Source organism: Miscanthus floridulus, chromosome 17, assembly GCF_019320115.1.
Source record: "Miscanthus floridulus cultivar M001 chromosome 17, ASM1932011v1, whole genome shotgun sequence".
NCBI lineage: Eukaryota > Viridiplantae > Streptophyta > Magnoliopsida > Poales > Poaceae > Miscanthus > Miscanthus floridulus.
Window position 1 is genome coordinate 19,595,532 of NC_089596.1, and position 22,637 is coordinate 19,618,168.

The window sequence follows — 22,637 nt, forward strand, 5'->3', positions numbered from 1 at the left end:
ACGCCGAGCGAGTGGACGCACACGCTCCCCAGCGCTGACCAGTGGAAAAGGACAGGTGCGGTCCCCATCTAACTGCAACTCCAAGCATTACCAAATTCACAATGGACATTTTTGCATTACTCTGACAGACTTTCCTTATTTCCACATGAATTTATATTTTGATGTAACACCTCCCCAAGAAAATTGTTTTTTATTGGAAAGAGAGCAATTTGCGTCCAATTTTCACACATTTTGCATAGTTGTTGGCTGAAGCTACATCGAATCACAATGAGTTTGTTTTGGCTTTCCAATAAACATATACATCAAGCACAAATCTGACTATAAATTTCTAGTATAATATCTACTCCCTTCATTCCAAATTATAAGATATTTTGGATGTTTAAGGTACATAGATTTTATTATATATAGACAACATATACTCCATCCATTTCAAATTATAAGTCGCTTAGATTTTTTTGGTTCATCCATTTTACTATGTATGTAAACATATTGTTATATCTAGAGATATAGTAAAATAGATGTATCAAAAAAATCAAAGTGACTTATAATTTGAAACGAAGAGAGTACGTGGGTGCATATAGCAAAACTTATATATATATATATATATATATATATATATATATATATATATATATATATATATATATATATATATAGAAAACCAGAATATCTTACGATTTACAACGGAGAGTACTTGTTTTACTCTTCCATTTTGAGGACCTGACACCAAAAAGTACCAACGGTTTTGTTCGCCAATACACCAATAAAACCTATTCACCAAATACACCAATAAAACCTGGCCACAAAGTCTTTGATTGAACCCAAAAAAAAAGTAGGCACGGCATGATAGCAGAATTGAAGTAACCAACCAACCACCACCGGTTATTTACCAACAAATAAGCAACCCCCAATTTCGGTTTGATGTGTAACGAAATTAATATTTAAAGGAGTTACAAATTCATGCCAACAAGTCCATACAGTATACTATAGTAATAGTAATGATCCTAATAAAGTTCATAAGCTTGAAGGTACTTCTCAGTTGTAGTAGACCTGCTACCTAGTCTACAGGGGCACTACGATGTTGAAGGACTCCATCAAACAAACAGGTCGAGGCCATAACATTCATGTATACTGACATTAGAATGATGGGCGCCCTTTCGAGTCCGACGACGAACTGAAGTGGCTTGACCTTCTTCTTCCAAGGGTATTCCATGTGAAACTGTTTCCCTTCTGTAAGCCGCTAGTAATGACTTCGTCTTCGCCATCATCTTCAGTCTCGTCCTTGCTGTATGATGAAACTCCAGCCCTACCTTTGTCAGGTGTCCACGTTGGGTTGCTCGCACCATCTGCGCTGTTTTCTACAGACCTAGGCCTTTTCCTCCTTTCACTAAACTCAACTTGGATGTCAGAGGAGTAGGCAGTCCTCTTTGGCCTTGGAGTCGCCTTTTGAATGTCTTCAAATCCCTCATCAGATTTCATCCACTGATCACCAAAAGAGTCCGAATAGACAACCTCCTTTCTACGTCGCTTCGCACCAACCATTATATTCTGGAATTCATCTGCCACGGTTCTCTTGGGTAAATCATTATTGTTGGCAAACACCCAATCTGGAACCTCATTCCCATCCATAAGTCTAGATTTGTAGTTTTCTCTAAGCCTCCTCTCTTCATCCATCTTCTCAAACAACCAGAATTCTTCATCGGTTCGTGCAGCCAAACGATTTATCTCACGCTCACTGGGGATATCTGTTCCTAGCGAGCTTGTCCCCCTCCTGAGGATCTCCTGCAGCAATGCTCGTCTGTCCTGTGCTGTAGCGGGAATGAACATGAAAATATGTCATGCGAGTTCCAGTTCAAAGTCTACAGGTAGTAGGCAAAAATTAAATAAATAGGAATTAGAGTATTCAAACTCACCTGTGGAAGTTGTGTTAAACAACCCAGCCTGGATAACTTTTGCATCAATACCCATCTTTTGTTTTGCACGGTCCAGGATCTCTTCTTCAATTGAGCCAACACTAACCAGAACAAATACACGCACTTCATTCTTCTGCCCTATACGATGGGCACGGTCTTCAGCTTGTTGGTCCATTTGAGGGTTCCAGTCACTATCAAAGATAATGACAGTGTCCGCTGTCTGCAAGTTCAACCCAAGGCCTCCAGCACGTGTGCTGAGGAGAAACATGAAATATTCTGAATCCTTCTTATTAAAATCTGCCAGTAACCTCCCTCGTTCTTCAGTCTTCGTGGATCCATCAAGCCTCATATACTTGAAATTGTACATTTGCAAGTATACTTCTAAAACATCAAGCAGTTTCGTCATTTGAGAGAAAAGTAGAACCCTGTGACCAGCTCTCTGCAGTTTCGGAAGTAGACGATCAAGCAATTCAAACTTCCCTGATGCTCTAACAATTTCCTCCCGCTGGTACATGTTATAGTGCTCTACAAATAGGTAGGGGTGGTTGCAACATTTCCTAAGTTGCATTGACAGATTTTGCAGAGCCTTTGATCTGAGCCCTGCACACACACACAAATATAACAATATAAGCACATTACTAACACAAACACAAGGAAAACTGGAAGTGCAAGACTAACACAACAATAAGATAATGTACTAAATAAACTAGCAATACAGATAAATCCAAATTGCAGTAACATTAAAGTAGCTTTATACTCCATCAAGGTCTGGAAAAGAATTACAAATTTTATTTCACTCAGAAATTAATTCTCTAGAGAGGAAAGGATTAGTAATACTAGAAGGACATACCAGATCCTAGCGCAACCTTTTCCCTGCTTGTGACTTGTTCGTAGTATGCTTTTTGCCAAGCAGACATGTCACACTTGAGAATTACTTGTGTTTTCACAGGGAGATATTTTTCCACTTCATCTTTCTTCCTCCTCAGCAAAAATGGACGCAAAACCTGGGCAAAAAGAAAGGGAGCAACGAATAAATCTAGATGTTCCCAAATATAAAATTGACTGTCAGCTTTCTTTGCATCCGTTATGTGCTACCAACTCATATTCTCACTACATGGTTGCAGTCAACCAAAAGTATGAGGATGCAAGTGGAGGATCATGTGGCAACATCTGAGGGGGTTAAAAGAATTGAATAACTCGAGGGCATATATCAGAGGCAGCATTACTCACTTGATGCAAACGATGTATGATTAGTAGCTGTTCCTCATCATTAAGACTAACATCACATGCAAATGGTGCATTAAACCATTCCTCAAAATTCTGAGATGAATTAAAAATATTGGGCAGAATAAAGTTAAGCAAAGACCACAGTTCTTGTAGGCTATTTTGGATTGGAGTGCCAGTTAAAAGTAGTCTGCGGCGGATCTGATATCTGTAAATCAAGTATCAGCAATCTGTAAGTATTGTTGCCAAATGGCCCAAATAAACTAATTTGCTGTCTTTAAAGAAAAAAAAATAAGTAGGTTAATAGCAATCACTAAATCAATGAAGAATGAACAAGGTAAAATGGAAAAATGAGAGTAAGCAACTAGCGAGGACAAGAGAATAGTAATGAAAAATGAATAAAAAAATAGTCTCAATCATATCAGTTACACTCCCGCAAAAACTTTGTTGTATATATTTGGTAAATTTGGTATATAATACCTAAAAGAATGATTACCATTAAAGGTGGTAATTAATCCCAGCATTTATATAATATACAATATCATGGCAATTCAATACTAACCAATTATGAGCCAGCACCAAACACTACTTGATCAATATAAAGACTTGTTTACTATGTTCCCATTATTTTTTATTATCAAGGATAACCTTCTTCAGAAAAGGCAAAAGGTATGTCAATGTGATAACCTGCCAAGACAAGGCATTTAAGATCCATCTGTGAATCCGTGAAATGCTACAAGGTCTAGACCCATTGTCACCACATATGAACAAAAGTTATGTGGAAGCTGTCTGACAAAACTAGTTTAATGATTGATCAAGAAGATTCACAAGGTTCTGCGGCCTAGTTCTAAATATGAAACTTGAAGCTGTTCAGTTGCTGGTATTTCAAGTGTCAATGTGTCAACTATCAAAAAGCCATTACTGGCAATCAGAGCCTCATACAATATTATTAAGTGCATCCATGTCATCCAAAGCCTTAAGACAGTAAAAAGGATTATGAATAAAGTGTATACCCCGAAACTAGTGTGCGAGCAAGAGCGCATTCATGATTTTTCAGACGATGGCCTTCATCAACAATCAAATAATGCCAGTGAACTTTCTTTAGGAACTTCTTATCTTTCAGTATCAAGTCATAATGCGTGAGCAAAACATTAAATTGCAATCCATCAAAATTCTTTTCCCTTAAGAGCTTCCTCTCTTCTGGACGACCATCATACAGAATTGTCCCAATGCTGCAACAAACAAAACCATGTTGACTTAGGGACTTAGGGTGGCTCTGGTATATAGTGCAATGGAATGTACTCACAAAATTTTGATCATACACACTCCAGTGAAACATTACCTGGGAGCCCATGTTTTGAATTCATTAGACCAATTTGGTAATACTGCTTTTGGAGCAATTATCAAGTATGGTCCTGCAACCTCCTTCTTTTCCAACAGATAAGCGATCAAAGCTATGGTCTGAATTGTTTTACCCAGACCCATTTCATCAGCCAGAATGCCATTCAAATTGTTGTTAAACAAAGAAAGCATCCATTGGAGACCCTCCAGTTGATATGGCCTCAATTCCCCACCTTCGAGAGCTGATGGTTGTTCTGTTACCTGTAGTGCAAAGAACACAAGAGAAACATTAGAGTTGCTACCTCACCAGAAGTACACAGGATCACAGATTACACTATGATTTTGCAAAAAAAGGGCAAAGGTCAAATTAATGAACAAAGGAGCATAAATTCAACTGAGGAAGACAAATGGAATCAATTAGCACTTGAAGTTTTCTATTGTTAAGCAATAATTCACATAAATCAGCACATTATCTACTAGTAGCAATGCTCCCCCTGCTGTATTCCCTAACATTACCTACTATCATAAGGGATACAACTGAAGCAAGCACCAGTGCATCGCAAGAGAACACAAAAGCTGTTTGATAATTACGGATATGGTCACAAAACTGCATTCATTCTAAAAACTGTCGAAGCCAACACAACCAACAATCTGTCAGACTGTCACGCAATAAGTTCCATATATAGCTAGTGAAATTTTGCTATACCTTTTCTTCAATGGAATGGACAGTAAAATCAAGTCTACGACCTGCATTGAATTTACTTTCATCTGCAGGGCCAGCAAAGTCTGCATCATCATCTGAAGGAGACTCCTCAGGTGATTCACTCTTGACACCTGAGATTTGAGAACAATCCTCAGACTCTGACCCTTTTGGCACTTCACTCCCTTCTGGCTGACTAACATGCTCAGCATCTTTTTGTCGCTGTACAGCTTTTCCAATTCCTTCAAGAAGCTCATTTGTTTTGTCGAGGAGCATTTTCAGACGTTCGTTCTTGCTCTCCTCGACCATCTTCATATATGCTTCTTGATCACCAATTTTCAGAAGATTCAACCTATTTTTCTCTTGCCGTGAGATACGTTGACGTGCCCGAACATGCCATGCCTACAATTGGCAAGTGAAAAAGGCTCTCAGGCACTAAAGTGGCACATCCAGAACATGAGTATCTATAGGATAAAATCATATTACACAGGAATGTGGTTTACTGTGGAAAAAATGCAACGATGTGCTAACAAAGTAGAAATTTGAAAACAAGATGGTGCACATACTTTCTAAATATTTCAATTTTGTTCTCAGGATTAAAATATTAATTATGTTGAAATTTGCACCTTCCATAATCACAAGTGGCAAGCTATAGTCTACTGATGAGGTTAGACAGAGAGCTGGTTTAGACTGTGGGCCTTAGCCTTGTGGATGTGAAGGACATAGGACCATGCCGCATCTATAGATTGATTTGGTGTTAGGCAAGGATCTCTGTGATTGGTGCTATTTCTATAAACCAAAACCCTAGAGCATCCTTGCCTATATAATCCTGTACTCTATTCCCTCAATCAATCTATTATTTGCCGCCTATTATCCTAGCTACAACATTTCAGATAGATAAACAGATACAGTAAAAAACAGCTACGTGATGCCTACAGAATATTGTTTGAATTTAAAAAATAGACGGTTTTAACAAACCATACCTGAACTCCATCATTCCGCTGCTTTCTTTGCTTGAATGTAGTAGCTAATTGCACCTGGTGTTCCCTAGAAGCATTTAGAATTTCTGTAAAGAACTTCCTCTTCCTGATATCTGCCTGATTTTTTTCTTCCTCTTCGAGTCTTGACATCCTCTAAAGTTCGAAAGCACCAATATTGGGATCATGGTTTCAACTAAATATAAACTGCCAAAAATATATGAAGATATATTGCACAAACCTCTGTAAATCTCTTCTTGCGGTGAACATCATCAGCATCCATTGAAAGGATATCTCCTATTCCATACATGGATAAAGGATACCGTATCCGCATCAGCCCCCAATCAAAAAGTTGCCTCTCCGGATATGCACATTTCTTGTGTAGCCAATATTCTGCACTGATATCGGATCGCACTTTCTTCTGCAAATCTAACAACTGCACAATATATGAATAATCAGCAAGAATTGATGTCGCATGTCACCGCTTATGGGCATGTAAAAATCATGTGGCAAATGAATAATGCAAGCATAGCGATAAATAACCCATATATTTCAGATTGTATCATTTGTTGGTAGTAATCTATACATTCAGGGTTAAAAATAAATATCGAATGAACAGCCAGTAAGAACAAAGTAATCTCTGATTCTATATACTGCATTACTGATTTTACCTTTAGCCCATACAATTCAAGCAAACACTTCATTTGCAAGTCTTCACCCCTAGTAGAAGGTAATCCTGGCAACAAAAAAGAAATGAGGGATGATGTAGCAGCAGAGAGACAATACCGATATCCAACAACTAAAGTTCTTTAAATTAAAGAAGGCAAGAAATAAAGAAGCTTTAAAGGCAGCTACAAGGAAAATAAATGCAAACACGTGTGAAACTGTATTTTCCATATGATTGACATTCAATAACAAGTGGATAACATCTATTGTACAATCAAATAAGAAAATGTAATCCTAAATTGCAGTTCTTAGCAGAACAGTGGTTCACTAGGTTCAAGGTATGGGGTTCATGATTTGTGGTTCACCACTTCATAAAAGTAAGGTTCATAGCGCCTCATAGGGGCATGCCTCTTTGGGTTCATGATTCATAACTATTTGTGGTATGGCCATAGAAATATTTAACCCGTGCGTTGCGCGGGAGAAAAAAAAAACAAAAAAAACTGGCCTGTTATCTGGTAGGCAAGAAAAAGTAATGCACGCGTAAACAGTATCGGGTGAACAGTGCACATGAGCAGTATTCAGCTATTTGCTGCAGCACACGCGGAAAGTATTTGTTATAGTGCATGTGAATAGTATTCGCTACAGGACACGTGAGCAGTATCTATCGATGTGGGCTTTTGAGGGATTAGGAAATGGTGTACAAAAACATAGGTAATAATGGCAGATAAGTAAGCAGAGCCACAAAGATCTCCCCAAGACACCAAAAATTGGAAAACTTATTTAGAGGAATCAATTAAAGAGTTTGGAGAATATAAACTGGAAAAAAGATGTGCGCCAGCAGATGTTGGCTGGTCCAGCCCAACCGAGCCACCATGCATTCTCCTAATCTGCCCTAGCATGCTCTATTCGCTCCCCCCACAGCACACAGCCATCTCCGAGGAATGGCGACACCAAAAAAAATTCCAGCGCAATGGGGACACGTCTTTGACTCTGAAGGCATGAAGCAGCACCATGGCAACCAGTGGCGAAGCTAGGTACACTGTTGTGGGACCTAGAAAAAACTGAATACCAGTGAATAGGGTGAAATTTTCACCATGGTAGCGGATCGAGTTCACACATCTACAAGGTAAGCGCACCCCCCCCCCCCCGTTTACTGTAGCTTCGCCACTGATGGCAACCTCAATCTATTGGAGAAAGGCAGTGGAGGTGCAAGCATCTCTCTCTCATCCATGATCTACCCCAAAACCTTAGTGCGAAGCAGCGGGAATCAGATCTTGGCATCTGTCTTAAATTTTGGTTTGGCAAGGGGCATGCACAACCTGCCAACTCAGGGCGAATCAGAATGGATCGGACATCACGATTTGGTCCACGCAACCTGAATTGCAGCACGTGGCCTCTTTAAATGATTCCTATAACTATGGTTTTCACCTTCCTAAAGTTCCATTATGCATTCTTTTTTACCAAAGTCAAACTTAGCAACTGAGCTGGGACCAAGGTGGTCACAAGACCAAAAGAAGGCTTAGAACCGATGCCAAACCAAGAACCTTCATAGACATTAGACTTGGTTCAGTTGACATGGAAGGCTAAAAACAAAAATACCCAGCCAACACAACCATGTTTTATAAGACCATAAAAACGAATTTGGGAAATGAAAGCTCAGAAATGTGTTTCTTAAAACTAATGTGACCTGGAGAATTACACAGCTAACAGAGTATCAAAATAAAGACCTTCAAGTTCAGCTAGCCGATGCTGGATGGATGCATTGAATCGCCCTTCTTTAGAGCTGCCAACTCTGAGTAGGATATTGGTGCTTTTTTATTCTTATATATTGCATCTCAAGCTCTTCGATCAAGGAGCCCCCTCTGTAAGGGTAACAGCCTTTACTCTCAGTGAAAAAAAAAATAAGAGGATAAGATCATTTAGAAGGGCTATTTCAGAGAAAGCACTTCACGTCAACAAACCAAAAGGAGGTAGTACCCAATTATTTTTTTTGAGCGAAAATACAGAGGGAGGCCCCCACTGTAAATTTTTATTTAAACAAAAGGAGCAGCAACTCTATACAAGAGATAAAACAAAAAAAGGGATAGCAATCCGAGTGGGCCAGCAGAGCTAAACTAGAGCAGCTGTACAAGAAATGAAGACAGAGCGCTTGAGCAGAACTATCTATGGGCCTTAGCTAACTTCGTCATAGAAGGAGCTTTTCCAAGAATCAAAGGATGGCCGGCCTCTGTCAAATATAGAGTTGTTTCTCTGCTTCCAAATCTGCCAGGTGGCAATGATGAAGGTCTCCATAAAAAAGGGGTTGTTATGTTGAGCCTTGGCTTGCTGCATCATCCGGAAGAAATCCATTGTGAAGTCCCAATTTATACCAAGGTGTTGCCAACAGGCTTGGGTAAAGGGGCAGGTGAAGAACAAATGAAATGCGGTTTCTTCAATGTTGTTGCTGCATAGGACACAATTGTAGTTGTTTCCCTGAAGCTTGTGCTTTTTCCTTCTCAGAATGTTCCTTGTGTTCAGTCTGTCCATCAAGAGGAGCCACGAAAAAACTCGAAGTTTGTTACAGCATTTGGAGTTCCAAATCCAGAGAAAAGGGGATGGGGGCTGTATATTCTTGTAAGGAAAGTTGTAGCACTTTGATGAGGAGTAGTTCTTGCTTCCCCAAATGTATTCCCAGGAGTCCTTTGAATTCTGATCGACCTGCAGATCTTGAATTAATTCCTGGAGACTTTGGAATTCTTGGAAGGCCTGCTCTGATAAGGGCAAGTGAAATTGGGCCTCCAGAGTGTTATTAGACAAAAACCTGGCCACTGAAATGTTCTTATTCCGGGCAAAGGAATAGAGCCTTGGGAATTTGGATTCTAAGATGTTGTCATTCCAAAGGTCAGACCAAAAAAGCACAGTGGAACCATCTCCAAAAGTGCACTTTGCAATTCCTCTGAACATGTCACATAATTTTAGGACATCCTTCCACCAAAATGAACCCCTATCTGTCGAAGCATGTGGCACTTGACCCTGGGAATAATGCGCATTCCAGATCAGCTTCACCCATGGGATATCCTTCCTATTATAAAATTTGTCCAGATGCTTCAAAAGAAGGGTCTTGTTTTGACTCCTAAGATTAATAATTCCTAATCCTCCTTTTCTTTTTGGCTTTGAACATTTTCTCCAGGCCACCAGTGGTTTCATCTTTGCATTGGAATCTGAACCTCTCCAAAGGCAGTGACGTCTTGCTCTATCAATATACTCAATGACCGCAACCGGCACCTCTAAGGTACACATGGCATATGTGGGCAGCGAAGAGAGGACTGAATTGACTAGCTGAAGCCTTCCAGCATGGGTCAGGAAGGTAGAAGTTGCCGTGAGCCTTCTCTCAACTTTAGTCATAATGGGACCATAGTGTTCAACTCGAGGTTTTGTTGTTCCCAACGGCAGTCCAAGGTAGTTAAAAGGGAGAGATTCCAAATTGCAGCCGAAGACACCAGCAAGGAGTTGAGCTTTTTCAAGAGAGAGATTTAAGGGAACAAGGCAAGACTTCCTGTAGTTGACTCTCAGCCCTGTCGATTGCGAGAAGGATTCGAGAAGGCCTTTTAGGGCGAATAACTCCCTCTGAGAAGCTTTCATGACTAGAATAGTGTCGTCAGCGTACTGAACAATGGGGAACTGATCCAGCTCAAAAGAAGGAATAGGCAACTCAAACAAACCTTGCTGGTAGGCTTTGTTGACAATGCATTGAAGGAGATCCGCAGCAAGCACAAAGAGGAGAGGTGACAGGGGGTCACCTTGTCTAACCCCACGACGACAGTGAAAGTGATTGCCTGGCACACCATTCAGAAGGACCGAAGAGGAGCCAGAAGCAAGAATCCTCTCAATCCAAATTTCAGCAAACCCCAAGTGCTTCATCATCAGCAAGATTGTGTTGTGCTCAATTGTATCAAAAGCTTTTGTAAAGTCTAATTTCAGAATAATAAGCTCTTTTTTGGAATGTTGGCATTGATGGATGTACTCATAAGCCCAGGCCAAAGAATCCTGTATTGTTCTATTTTTTATGAAGCCATACTGGTTGGTATGAATTAAAGGAATTATTTTAGCCTGCAGCCGATTGGCAAGGAGCTTTGTGATGATTTTGATGACACCATTCAGAAGGGAAATGGGCCTGTAGTCATTGACACTTGTAGGATTGTGCACTTTCGGGATTAGAGTGATGAATGAGCTGTTGATGGCTTCCAGATTCAAGTTACCATTGAAGAAATCAAAGCATAATTTGTAGACATCTTCTTTTATAAGATCCCAACATTTTTTCAGAAATATGATATTTAAGGTTACATCAGAAACAATATGGCAAATACCGCAACACGTAATGAAGATCGTCACTTGTTATCATTGTTTCAGTGAGTAATCAAATTCTAAACCAGAATACATTTTTAAGAAAAGGAAAACTGGATAAGTCAAGCCATCCACCAAGGGCAAACGGGAACTGATAATTTACCCCTAGTCAAACTTCATCTGATGTATAGATTAGTTATTACTAAAACAACACCCTATTCATCCATTCACAACAGATCAAACTTCAGAGAGCACAAACTCCAGTCACCACAAATTCTTCAAATAGCGGCTGCAATCTCAGACATCTCTAAAGATTCCAGAGCTACATGTATGTTGATCAGATGACACTTTTTCCACTCTTGGTAACAAAAGGGGAATGAATATGCCCATCACAGTTCCCAGCTAACTAAACAGTGATGGTTTCGAATACAACCTAGGTGAGATCTAACAAATGTAACTTGAACAGTAAATCAACCACGCACAGCAACTGTATATTGGTGTTGGAGAAAAAAAAATAGTGCAACACAAAATCCAATGCCCAGAGAAGTAAAGCAACCCGCATTCCCAACAATTTGTCTTATCAATAGCTAAGGTTAGAAAGTTGTACAGACATGTCATTAATTAGTTATAAATTCAAGAATATGTGCCTAATAAAAAACAAGAACCAAAAGGAAAACCTGGCCTACCCGAGCACAGATGACACCCAAGAGAACAAAAAAAATAGCATGCCATGCTTATTTCAGCATATATATAAATAAACCATACCACATTAGCAAAGAATAAAATACAAATTTACGACAAAAGGATATACAGAATCATGTATTTTCTAAAGTAACCAATATATTGCTGGTTCCAACACAGCACCAGAAGAAGTGGGTAGAATTTCAAACAACTGGGAAATATAAATGCTCGATCCTACATTATCCAACAGAGTCACTTTATCTGGATCTCAAACAGACAAATGTATTAGAAACCTTGTCCCTTGCATCATAATCAGGCAATTGTGTCCAAATAAAATTATTTCACCTAATGAATATGAAGACCCACAACAGAGAAATTTGCACAACCTCATACAAACACATCAGCCGCCAAATACTAACAATCAAAGCTACTAATGCAAGGGAGCAACCGATTGCAAGCAAAAACAACGCTCAGGTGCAGTCCACAATCCCCAGCACGGAGCTCGCTCGAATCTAGAACTACTAGCGAAATAACAAGCCAAATCACGTCGAATTCCACAACCCGTAACAAGCAGGGCCCCAACAGCCCGACACCAATCCAACACACAGCCCCGGGAGCACCCGAACCGAAGGGGGGAAATCCCCACACAAACAAGAAGAACCTCCCGCACGCACCTTGGTCGTCGCACCGTCAGCGGGGTCCTCTTTGGCCTCCGCGATCCCATCCGATGCCGCCATCTCCTTATCCCCTTCCTTCTCGGCCTCCCGCTCCTCCCCCTCTTCCTCCTCCTCCTCGTCCCCGGCACCCCCATCGTGATAGATGGACGAGACCACGCGCAGGACGTCGGGGGGCAGCGGCAGGTTGCGGGAGAGCAGGTTGAGCGCGCCGATGAGCGTCCTGGCCTGCTCAACCGCACCGCCCGCCTCCTCCACGGCGGTGGGGGGCGCCACCGCCGCCGCAGCGTCCACGGACGCCGCCATCGCTAGGGTTTCGCCCCGCGCCGCCTCCGCGGGGCGAGACGGCGTCGGCGTCGGCGCTTTCCCCGGCGGGTTCGAACCGGAGCGCGGCAAACGGTCCGCGGGGTTTTGAGCGGGGTTTGATCGATGGGGCTGGGCGTTTTCGCGCCGGCCTTGTGTCAGGGGAAGCCGAAGCTTCGATCGATCGGGGGAGAGACGGGCGCCGCGGATGCCTGTGGCCTGCGCAGCGGATGGGGAAATTTGGTGATTTCTTTTTTATTGTTTTTTTAACAGCGTTCGGGCCTTGGGGTATATATATTGGGTCGGGTTGGGCGTGGACGGGTGGGATCTGATTCGGCGGTTGGGTGTGTGCAGTTGGTATGGGCTGGGCCTCAGCCGGGGAGGCCGGCCTGTATACGAACCTGACCAAACTCAGGCCATTTACGACATGGCGGGCAATAATAAACCGGCGCTGCTAGCGCCCGCCCGCCAGCGGCTGCAGTCCGCAGCAGGGTTCGGCTGCACTAAATTTGTTACTGTTTATATTGAAAAATACTGTTTATGCTGAAATGTTTTGAGAGAAAAATACTGTTTCGGCTGAAAAAAAAAGCCAACCAGCCAGCTGAAGACAGTCAGCCGAACACTGCCCACGCGTGAGCCCGCATCGTCCGGACATCGCTCGTCCGCACCTGCGTCTCGCCGCGTCCACGGGGCCTGCGCCCCTGGAATGTCACCCGCGCCACATGTCCGCGGGGACCGCTAGCGCCCCTCCCGCTTTATCTTATAGGAAACATCCGATCTACTTTTGAAACATTCAGATACAACACTTGCAATATACGAAAAAGACAGATTAAACACTTGAAACATACGTCTGAAACACTTGCAAAAATACTTACGTAACATCCAAATAAAACACTTACCACATACAACATCAAAATAAACACACTTGCAACATACTGTCTAAAAAATAAATGAACATTGGGGACATACGCTTGCAATATATGCAACATCTCAATCTAGTTTTGCAACATCCGTATGAAACTAATTATAACATACCTCTAAAACATCTGAAATATTTAAAAATGTGCACTTGCAACATGCATCGTATACTGGTGCAGCATCCTCTATCGTTTGCATCGGGGCACTGCAGCCGTAGCAGGAAGCGAGGCCGAAGGGCTTCCGCGCCAGGTCCTGGTGCTTCTCCTTGTGACGGCAGCGGCTGTCGGTGTCGTCGAGCGGGTGAAAGCCCTAATTTGGTTTTGAATAATTGATGAAACCTAGGGACTAATCCTTGTATTAAGTGTATAGACATGAAAGGATGGTCCCATGCCAAGTGGTGGAGCAAAAGGATGATCCTGGTAGATGGTGATTACCAACAGATGATCAAGTGCTTCACATTTGGAAAAGAAGACAAAGAAAAACAAAAACCAAAGAGATCAAAGCAAATGTATAAAATAGGTTTTTGTTTTGGCACTTAAGACACCAGAGGGTGTAAGTAGTGTTTAGGATCGATAGCCGTACTATAAAGAGGAGAAATCTTTGGCTAAACGGTTATTGAGTGCCACTAGGTGATTGTTCTTGCATATGCATTTAGGAACCTAGCGTGCTAACTTTATCCCTCGTAAAATGCTTTAAAAAATACTAACACACGTGCACACAAGTTCTACACTTTGTGGTTAGCAAGTTAAAAGCAAGAGCGAAGTGGTGGACTTAGAAAATAAAAGGAAGCAAAGACTGGCGATCGGACGCTGGATCTGTCCTGACTGGACGTTGGCCAGCTGAGTCCGATCATTTATAGCGAGGACACGCCGTTGGCCTGAGAAGGGACGAGGAAGGACCGAACGCTGGACCTGACTCCAGCGTTGTGTCCGGTCACATTTTTAGAGGTGGCGAGTTGGTGCTATCGGACGCGCAGGGGCCGCGTCAGGTCAAGTGCTGACGTACGCTAGGCATCAGCACTCCAGGGAGCGCGCAGCAGAGTAGAGTGAGGACCGACGCTGGGGCGCGTCAGGTCATCGTTGACCTTGACATGTTCGGTCGGTGATTTCCAGCTCTGGAACCTTTTATGTTGTTGATCAGAACGCAGGGTGGCTAGGGTTAGGTCATTCCTAGCGTCGCGTCTAGTCGCAACTTAACGAAGCGCAGCAGTCTTTTGACCAGTTGGGATCGCACGGCTATGCTTGAACACTGAGGGGACACGTGGTTGCATCCGCTTCACCGGACACTGGCGCGGCGTGTCCGGTCAGTTCGATCCGGCGCGTCTGGTCAGCACGCAGGAAAGCTCCTCTTTGTCCCTAACGGCTCTATTCGTTTGGGGAGCTCTATAAATAGTGTTTGGCCAGGCTTGAGGCTCACTCTCTTGTCACTTTGACATACTTGACATCCTCGTGAGCCTAGGCAAACATCTTCCACTCATCTTCATCATTAATTCATCATCATAGTGAGATTATGGAGTGATTCTAAGTGTATTTGCTTAAGTGATTGCATCTAGTGGCACTTGGAGAGCGTTGTGGTTGCTGGATTTCTTATTTCTCTTGGTGGTTGCCGCCATCTAGACTGGCTTGGAGCAGCGAAGGAGCTTCGACACGTGTTGGTGATTGTTCATGGCCGGCTCTGGTGATTGTGAGGGGTCTTGCACCTTCCTCGGCGAAGAGCCGTAAGGTAGCTCTAGTAAATTGCTCAGTGTCATTGAGTTACCTCACTTGTGGATAGGTTCTTTGTGGTGTCCATTTGTTGTACTGAGGTTCAGTGCAACACCTCTTGGCTGCCAAACCATCAAGTGTTGGTCGACACAATGGGGACTAGCGTGCCGGCAAGTACGTGAACCTCGGAAGAAAAATCTTGTGTCTCTTGTGTGATTGGATTTCTCCTGGTGATTGAATTAGTAATCATCTTGATAATTGGTTCACTCCTCAACTCGGCGGTATAATCACCCTACTCAATCTATTACTTTTTTATAAACTAGTTGTAGCAAGCTCTTTAGTGTAGCTAGTTTTGAGAGCTTGCTTGTATAGCTTAGTTTCATCTAGTAGATCTCTTTAGTGTAGCATTGTTGAGAGCTCTTAGTGAGTAGTGACTTAGTCATTAGTATGTACCTAGTGATTATAGCAACTAGAATTGTTAGGATATGTGGCTTGCAACCCTTGTAGAGTTAGAGCAAAATTGCATTACACCATTTGTTGTACTAATCAATTGCTCTAGTTGATTTGTAGATTTTTAAATAGGCTATTCACCTCCTGTAGGGCCAAGATGGCATGGTGAAAAGAGTACTAATCCTTTGGAAAAATGTTTGTGAAAAGCTAACACACGTGCACAAGGTGGTGTTCACTTAGTGGTGTTAGCATATTTGCAAAGGTGGTGAAACAGGGAAAGAGGAGGAGGCGAAATCGGGCTCAGAGTGCTGCCTGGGTGGCACCGCCACCCCTAGGTCAGTGCCCACCAGACCTAGGCCAAGAGCAGCAGAGGGTGACTTGGTCACCGCCGTGTCCGGTGTGCACCATCGTGTGGAGGACGGTGGCACCGCCTAGGGCTATCCGATGCACCGCCTGGGGCTATCCGGTGCACCACCCCTTTTCAGTAGAGAGCAAGGGAAGGCGAGGGGGTCACCACCATGGTGACAGTGGTGCACCGCCCTAAATTTCCAGAGACATGGTGTTTTGGGTGGTTGGCTAGGTGGTCACCGCCATCCCTAGGGCGGTGCCACCGCCACCCTTGTCCGGTGACCAACGCGTTGGAATTCGACTGTTGAGCAGGGGCACCGCTTTGTCTGGTGCTAGGCATCCGACCTGTCCGGTGCCCTCAGCAGAGAAGGGAATCTTTAGAGTAGCGGCTCTATTTCGTGTGGGGGCTTATAATACCCCTTGGCCGGCCTTGGGCTAGTTGCCTGAGCACCCTTAAACCTTAGGTGGCGTGTGTAGGTGTGCTTGGATGCCCTCTAACTCACTTGTACTTGCAAGAGTGTGATCCGATTATGAGTGAGTGTGATTCTAGTGCGTTGCATTATGAAGTTGCATCGAGTGGCACTAGATATCGAGTTGCAAGCTGGTGGTGCTTGTTACTCTTGGAGGTTGCCACCTTCTAGACTAGCTTGGTGGCTTATGACTCCATTGAAGCACGCGAGAAGATTATGCGATGCTCTGGAGGAGGATTTGTGAGGGGGGATTGTGCTCACCCCGCGGAGATCATGAAGAGCAACTCTAGTTGAGCTTATCATTGAGCTACCCTCACTTTTAGGGTAAGTTCTTGTGATGCTCGACTGTGGGCTTGGCAGGGTGATACCAAATAGCCGCCAAACCACTAAGTGAGCGGTCGACACAACGGGGACATAGCTTGGTGACAAACAAGTGAACCTCGAGAGAAAATCACTGTGTCAATATTGTCTTCATCATCTTCTCTGTGGTTTGCATCCCACGCAACACAAGCTTGTATTACTTTCATTTACATTGTGCTTGTGTAGTTGCTCTTAGGGACTAGTTTAGCTTTAGTAGCTTGCTAGTTACCTTCTTGCTTGTGTAGCATAGAAGGTAGCTCCCATGCGTGGTTAATTTGGTTTTAGTAACCTTGTTAGTCACATTGCTTAGTTTGTGTAGCTAAGTGATTTGTGCTCTCTAATTTGGCTTGTGTAGCCTTGTTTATCAAGTATTGCTAGTGAGCTTAGGAGCTTTGTGCTTTTGCTTACTAGATTGTGTAGGAGCTCCCCCGGTTGGCAAAGTACTAGTGCATGGGTTTGTGTGACCTTGCTCTAGAATTAATTAGGTGAGCACTAGCTAGCCTGGCACCTTTGTTGTCTAATTATGATCTTTATATGGTGCTCGTGAACTTAGATAGAGGGGTGTAGTCTTAGGCTAGACCAATAGCTTTAATTTCAGTATTTGTTTCTGTTAGCCAGGTGCAATTACGTTTTAGAAAGGACTATTCACCCTCCTCTAGTCTGCCATCTCGACCCTACACATGGTATCGGAGCTTGGTCTCTTATTTGTGGTCTTCACCGACCCGAGAGGATGACGTCTAGTGGGATAGATGAATGTGACACACACATCTTTGATGGCACACACTTTGCACGATGGAAACACCATATGCTTGATTTCAGTGCAAAGAGACCTAAGTTTTGGTGGGTTGTCACTAAGTAGAGTTACCCATGTCTTGGACCATAAAAATCTAACCAAAGCTCAAAAGGTCCTCTTTGAACTTAATTCTAATGCTTATTTATTTCTAATGAATGCTTTGAGCTTTGAGTTATTTTATAAGGTGAACCACAAAGGAACCACCCATGAGTTGTGGGAATCAATCAAGCACACCTTTGGTGACTCCTCCACATGGGATAATGGCAAGTTCAAGAAGGAGGATGAGCTCAAGGTGGAGGCGCATGAGTGTGTTGAATATGACCATAATTTGGTGATTGTGGAAGATTGCTCCATCTCATGGTCAAGTGATGCAGATGATGATGATCGATCCACTACAAGTTCACTTGACAAGATTGATGATGATGATGTCTCAAGTGATGCCAATAATGATGCTACTCTATGCACACTTGATGGTGATGATGATGGATAATGCTCGAATGACATTGCTACCACAAGCTCTCCAATATCACCACATTGCTTCATGTCACAAGGTGACACAAAGGTATCAAATGATAATGTGGTTGATCATGTTGATTCATATGATGAGCTTGTTAGTAGACTTGCTAGCATGACCATGTCTTTAGAAAATGAGAAAGCTAAAACAATGAAATTGAAAAAAGAAAACTCATTTCTAAAGAACTCATGTGAAGAACATAAGCACTTACTCAATATTCTTAAATCTTCACATGGTGAGCTAAAATTTACTCATGAGACACTACTTGCATCTCAAGAAGAATTATTAGAATAATATGCTTCTATCATTAAAGTATTTACAAAGAAAATTAAAAAAGAATGAGAGCTCATCGCATGAGTCAAGTGATCAATTGCAATATGCGACTAACTCTAGTGATGTAGGGAAGAAGCATGTATCCACCTTTTGTGATGATTTATTAGATATGCCATGCTCTTCACATATAGATGCTCGTTCTACTTCTATGTCTTGTGAGACTAACCTTTTGAAGGAAAACAATGAGCTCAAAAGAGAAGTGAAGAATTTGAGCAACAAGTTAGAAATGTGCTACAACTAAAAAGTCACCTTTGAGCATATGTTGAAGACTCAAAGAAACTTCAGTGATAAGAGTGGTCTTGGCTTCAAAAGGAATATGACAAAGGGCGAAAGAAAAAGGGCAAAGAAGATGAAGAAGCAACTACATTTGAAGTTGTCTTACTCCATGTGCTACCGGTGTCATGAAGCGGGACACCTTGCAAATGATTTCCCAAACATTGAGAAGCTCAAGAAGATGAAGGAAGAAGAGAAGCTCAAGCATGTGAAGTGCTTCAAGTGCCACACTTGAGGTCACCTTACCTCAATATGCCCAACCAAGCAATTGGTGAAGCAATAAGAAGAGCCTCAACTAAAGCCACAAGTTGAGCAAGAGAAGACACCCTAAGAGCAAATCAAGATCAACCATAAAGATGGTGGTGACTTGATTATGATGAACAAGAAGACAAGAAGGGGTGGAAAGGAAAGGCACCCAATGCAAATTCAAGATGCCAAGATGATGAGCAAGAATGAAGAAGAGAAGAAGATGTATGCTCATATCAAGTGCTTCAAGTGTGGAGATATAAGACACTTTGCCTCAAGGTGTCCTACCAAGCTTGAGAAGAAGGCTCAAGCAACTCATGAGAGGCAAGGCAATAAGAAGCACCACATGAGCAATGAAGAGAAGGCTCAAACTAAAGAGAAAGTGCTACTCGTGCTGGGAAAGAGGACACATGGCACATTCATGTCCCCTAGGTAACTCTTCTAAGCCTATTTCAATTGTTGATAATAATATGCTTAGAAAGGATGGCAATGGATACCTCATTGGTTGCAATTGCAAAATATCCTGCTACTTATACGAAGGCTATGCTTAAGTATATTGCTTTCTAACTTGAGAGGACCCAAACTCGTTTGGGTACCATCAAAAAATGGATGAATGTTTGTAGCTACTATGGGCATTGGAGGCTTGGTTCAAGTGGTCTTCATTGTGTTGATCATGTGATTGAGCCAAGTATTGACAAATGATGGTTACTTATCCTAATGCCTTGATAAGATAGTGAAGTCCAAGAGCTATCAACATACAAGTGCATTATGTCAAGTTGTTGGTGATTTATTGGAATATTTGAGGGCTTGCAAAGAATTGAGTTAAAGCTTGCTAATTGGGTGAGCATGAGCTAACCTAAGGTATATTTCTAGTTGATCATTTCATTTGAGTTCATATGAGTTGATTGAATTGGATAAATATGCAATGTTGCTTGCTATAAGATGATTGAATGAATAAATGCTTAGTAATCAAGTTTGGATTGATTTGTGTTGGATAAATTCATAATATAACCTTTAGTAAGTGGATTGAATGGATATATGTGTTGTGAAAGTATTCAAACATGTTGATTTCAAGTTTGATTCAATTTGATGAAGTAGAGCTCAAGTGATTGAAATCTATCCATTATTTAAAATCTGAGTGAGTTGTGATCAAGTCTGAGTTTTAGTGATCAAATCTATTTGGATCAGCTTAAAATTTGCCACTGCATGCTCTAGACTTATGGTATTAGATGCTGTAGAAATTTCATGAGAATTGGATAAAAGATGCTCTAGTTTTGGAGTAAATCTTGTCAGCTATAGTGTAGCAGTTTTTAGTATGTAGCAGTGGTGGAAGAATTGAAATCTGGTAGCAATATAGAAGTCAAATGAAGCCTAAATTTTTACAGCTGCTAGATAACTTAGTGAAGCGCGTCTCCACCAAATTTCGTGGTATTTGGGTCTGTATATTGGGAGATATGTATTTTTAAGGCTATAGAATATGCCAGAAAAGTCACAATTATTGAATTGATCAAGAGTCACTTTGATTGAAATGTCCTCAAGTTGGAAACATGTTTATAAGTAATTGAGGCACCTAAATTTGGTTTTGAGATAATCTAGAAGCATGACAAGCAAAGGGTACAAGGCCATTTGATTATGGAGTGTATTTGGCACACATTTGGTACTCAAATAAAGATCAAGATCAAACTCAAGATAAAGACAATGTTTAAGTTCTAGTAAAAATTGGAAATCATTTGGTAGAAAGAAAATAACTTAAAGAATGATTCAAGATTATTCATAAAGATAAATCCATCATTTGGATCAATCAATAAATTCATTTCAAATGAGTATCAAGAATGGTTCTTGGAGAGAGGTCACTTCTCCCTAGTGTAGGGGCTTGCCACCTATGTATAGTTAAACCAAGTGTGTTGCTTGGAAGGCTAATATAGAAGTGGTGATCCGAGAGACATTTGAGATGCTTAGTTGAAGAAATCAAAAGAGTTGATCAAGAAAAGCAAACAACACCCAAAAGAGAGCTAGTCATGGCAATTCAAGTGGTATTCTAAATAGTTCTCTTATGCAAGCATTGATTAAAGAATAAAGCAAGTCAACCACATCATGATAGTGCACTTGATCATATTAGTGATTCTCAATTCATATGGGTGAAGAATAGACTCTATCTATGATGATTGGTCTTCACCAAGCTTATAATTGGACTTCACATTGCTATTGGAGTAATGAATTGGAATCTATATGACTATCCTCTACTCCAATATAGCAAATGTATCATTGTAATGTACATGATCATCTCATCCCTTACTAGTATGTGGTTAGTGCATATAGTACATGTTTATTAGGATCATGCATGACAAATGAAAATCTTTGAAATTAATAGCCTACCACTATTGCTTGAATGAATTAATTGATCTAGTGGTTAGTATATGAATTTGTTCATGAGCTAGTGAACCTAAGTACTTGATTTAATTTGGATTGCTAACAAGTGATAAGTACAACATTAGGTAAGATAACCCTTGTAAGAGGTGTGAAGAAGCTTGTCATTGGTTCAAACTAGACTTGGAAGCTTAGACAAATCAATTTAGTTCAAGTCAACTTAGAAGCTCATAATAAGTAACAAGAGTACAAGCACAAGACAACAATGCAAATGGATATCTAGTTTGGATTGTTTTAAGTGGCATCTAGACTCAAGTATTTCATCAAGAATTCACAAGTGGTGTCTAGATCAACTTACAAGTGATATCCTATAAGTGGTACTCATGAAGATAGCAAATGTTCAAGAAATGATTTTTATTGACAAATCAATCATACACATGGTATCACATCTCTACACATGGTATCATTCATACAAAATGATGGTTCTACAAGTGATCCTCAACTTTAAGTGATCATCAAATGAAGAATGTTTTCCTCATCTAGAAGAGCTCAAGATTATCAAGAGAATGACCTATGCTTGGACATAGGGGGAGAAGCCCCACTACAATTGGTATCAAGGTCACAAGATCCTACACATAGTGTCTAAAGAGCTATACAAGTGGTGTCCATAAAAAATGAAGATTCAAGTGTCAACCATCTACCCCAATACAACCCTTTATATCAATAGATGCACACCTTTTATGAAAATTGATGACAAAGGAGGAGAGATTAGTACAAACTACAAAGATATCATGGGAAGTTGGATTTGGACATGGATATGGACAAAGAGGGAGCAACATTGAAGAATGGAGAATGATCAAAATTCTTGGACAAGAGAAGCACACAAGTAGGGGGAGCAAGCTTATAACTTATTTGTTTGCATTTGATATGTGCATAGTCATGTGCTTGCTTGCATTGCATAAGTTTCTAAATTTGACATGCATGCTTGTGTGGTGTATGCTAGTTGTAGAACTTGATTGATGATTTGATAACTAGCATACATAGGATGGTAGCTAGACTT

At 41.5% G+C, this 22,637-nt stretch overlaps 2 protein-coding genes across 2 annotated transcripts; both read right to left on the reverse strand.

Annotated features, from left to right (window-relative positions):
• Positions 1-882: 882 nt before the first annotated feature.
• LOC136514831 (probable ATP-dependent DNA helicase CHR719) lies at positions 883-8,682 on the reverse strand. The gene is made up of 11 exons (XM_066508538.1): positions 8,549-8,682; positions 6,827-6,891; positions 6,397-6,591; positions 6,162-6,311; positions 5,185-5,580; positions 4,480-4,739; positions 4,151-4,369; positions 3,144-3,345; positions 2,764-2,917; positions 1,914-2,513; positions 883-1,808 (listed from the first exon to the last, which is right to left on the reverse strand). Exons 2-11 carry the CDS (start codon positions 6,857-6,859, stop codon positions 1,138-1,140), a joined length of 2,880 nt encoding a protein of 959 aa, XP_066364635.1. The 5' UTR covers positions 6,860-6,891; positions 8,549-8,682; the 3' UTR covers positions 883-1,137.
• Positions 8,683-12,131: 3,449 nt separating this feature from the next.
• On the reverse strand, positions 12,132-13,050 carry LOC136514832 (probable ATP-dependent DNA helicase CHR719). Its single transcript, XM_066508539.1, has one exon. It carries the CDS (start codon positions 12,803-12,805, stop codon positions 12,368-12,370), a length of 438 nt encoding a protein of 145 aa, XP_066364636.1. The 5' UTR covers positions 12,806-13,050; the 3' UTR covers positions 12,132-12,367.
• Between the last annotated feature and the right edge of the window lie 9,587 nt (positions 13,051-22,637).

Excerpts from the sequence above, each read along its gene's own strand:
- LOC136514832 (XM_066508539.1), bottom strand. The coding sequence starts at position 12,805 with ATGGCGGCGTCCGTGGACGCTGCGGCGGCGGTGGCGCCCCCCACCGCC.
- LOC136514831 (XM_066508538.1), bottom strand. The coding sequence starts at position 6,859 with ATGAAGTGTTTGCTTGAATTGTATGGGCTAAAG. Across the intron at positions 3,346-4,150 it reads GCTCGCACACTAGTTTCGGG|ATATCAGATCCGCCGCAGAC; the intron begins GTATACACTTTA and ends CTTGATTTACAG. Across the intron at positions 2,918-3,143 it reads TCATACATCGTTTGCATCAA|GTTTTGCGTCCATTTTTGCT; the intron begins GTGAGTAATGCT and ends CTTTTTGCCCAG.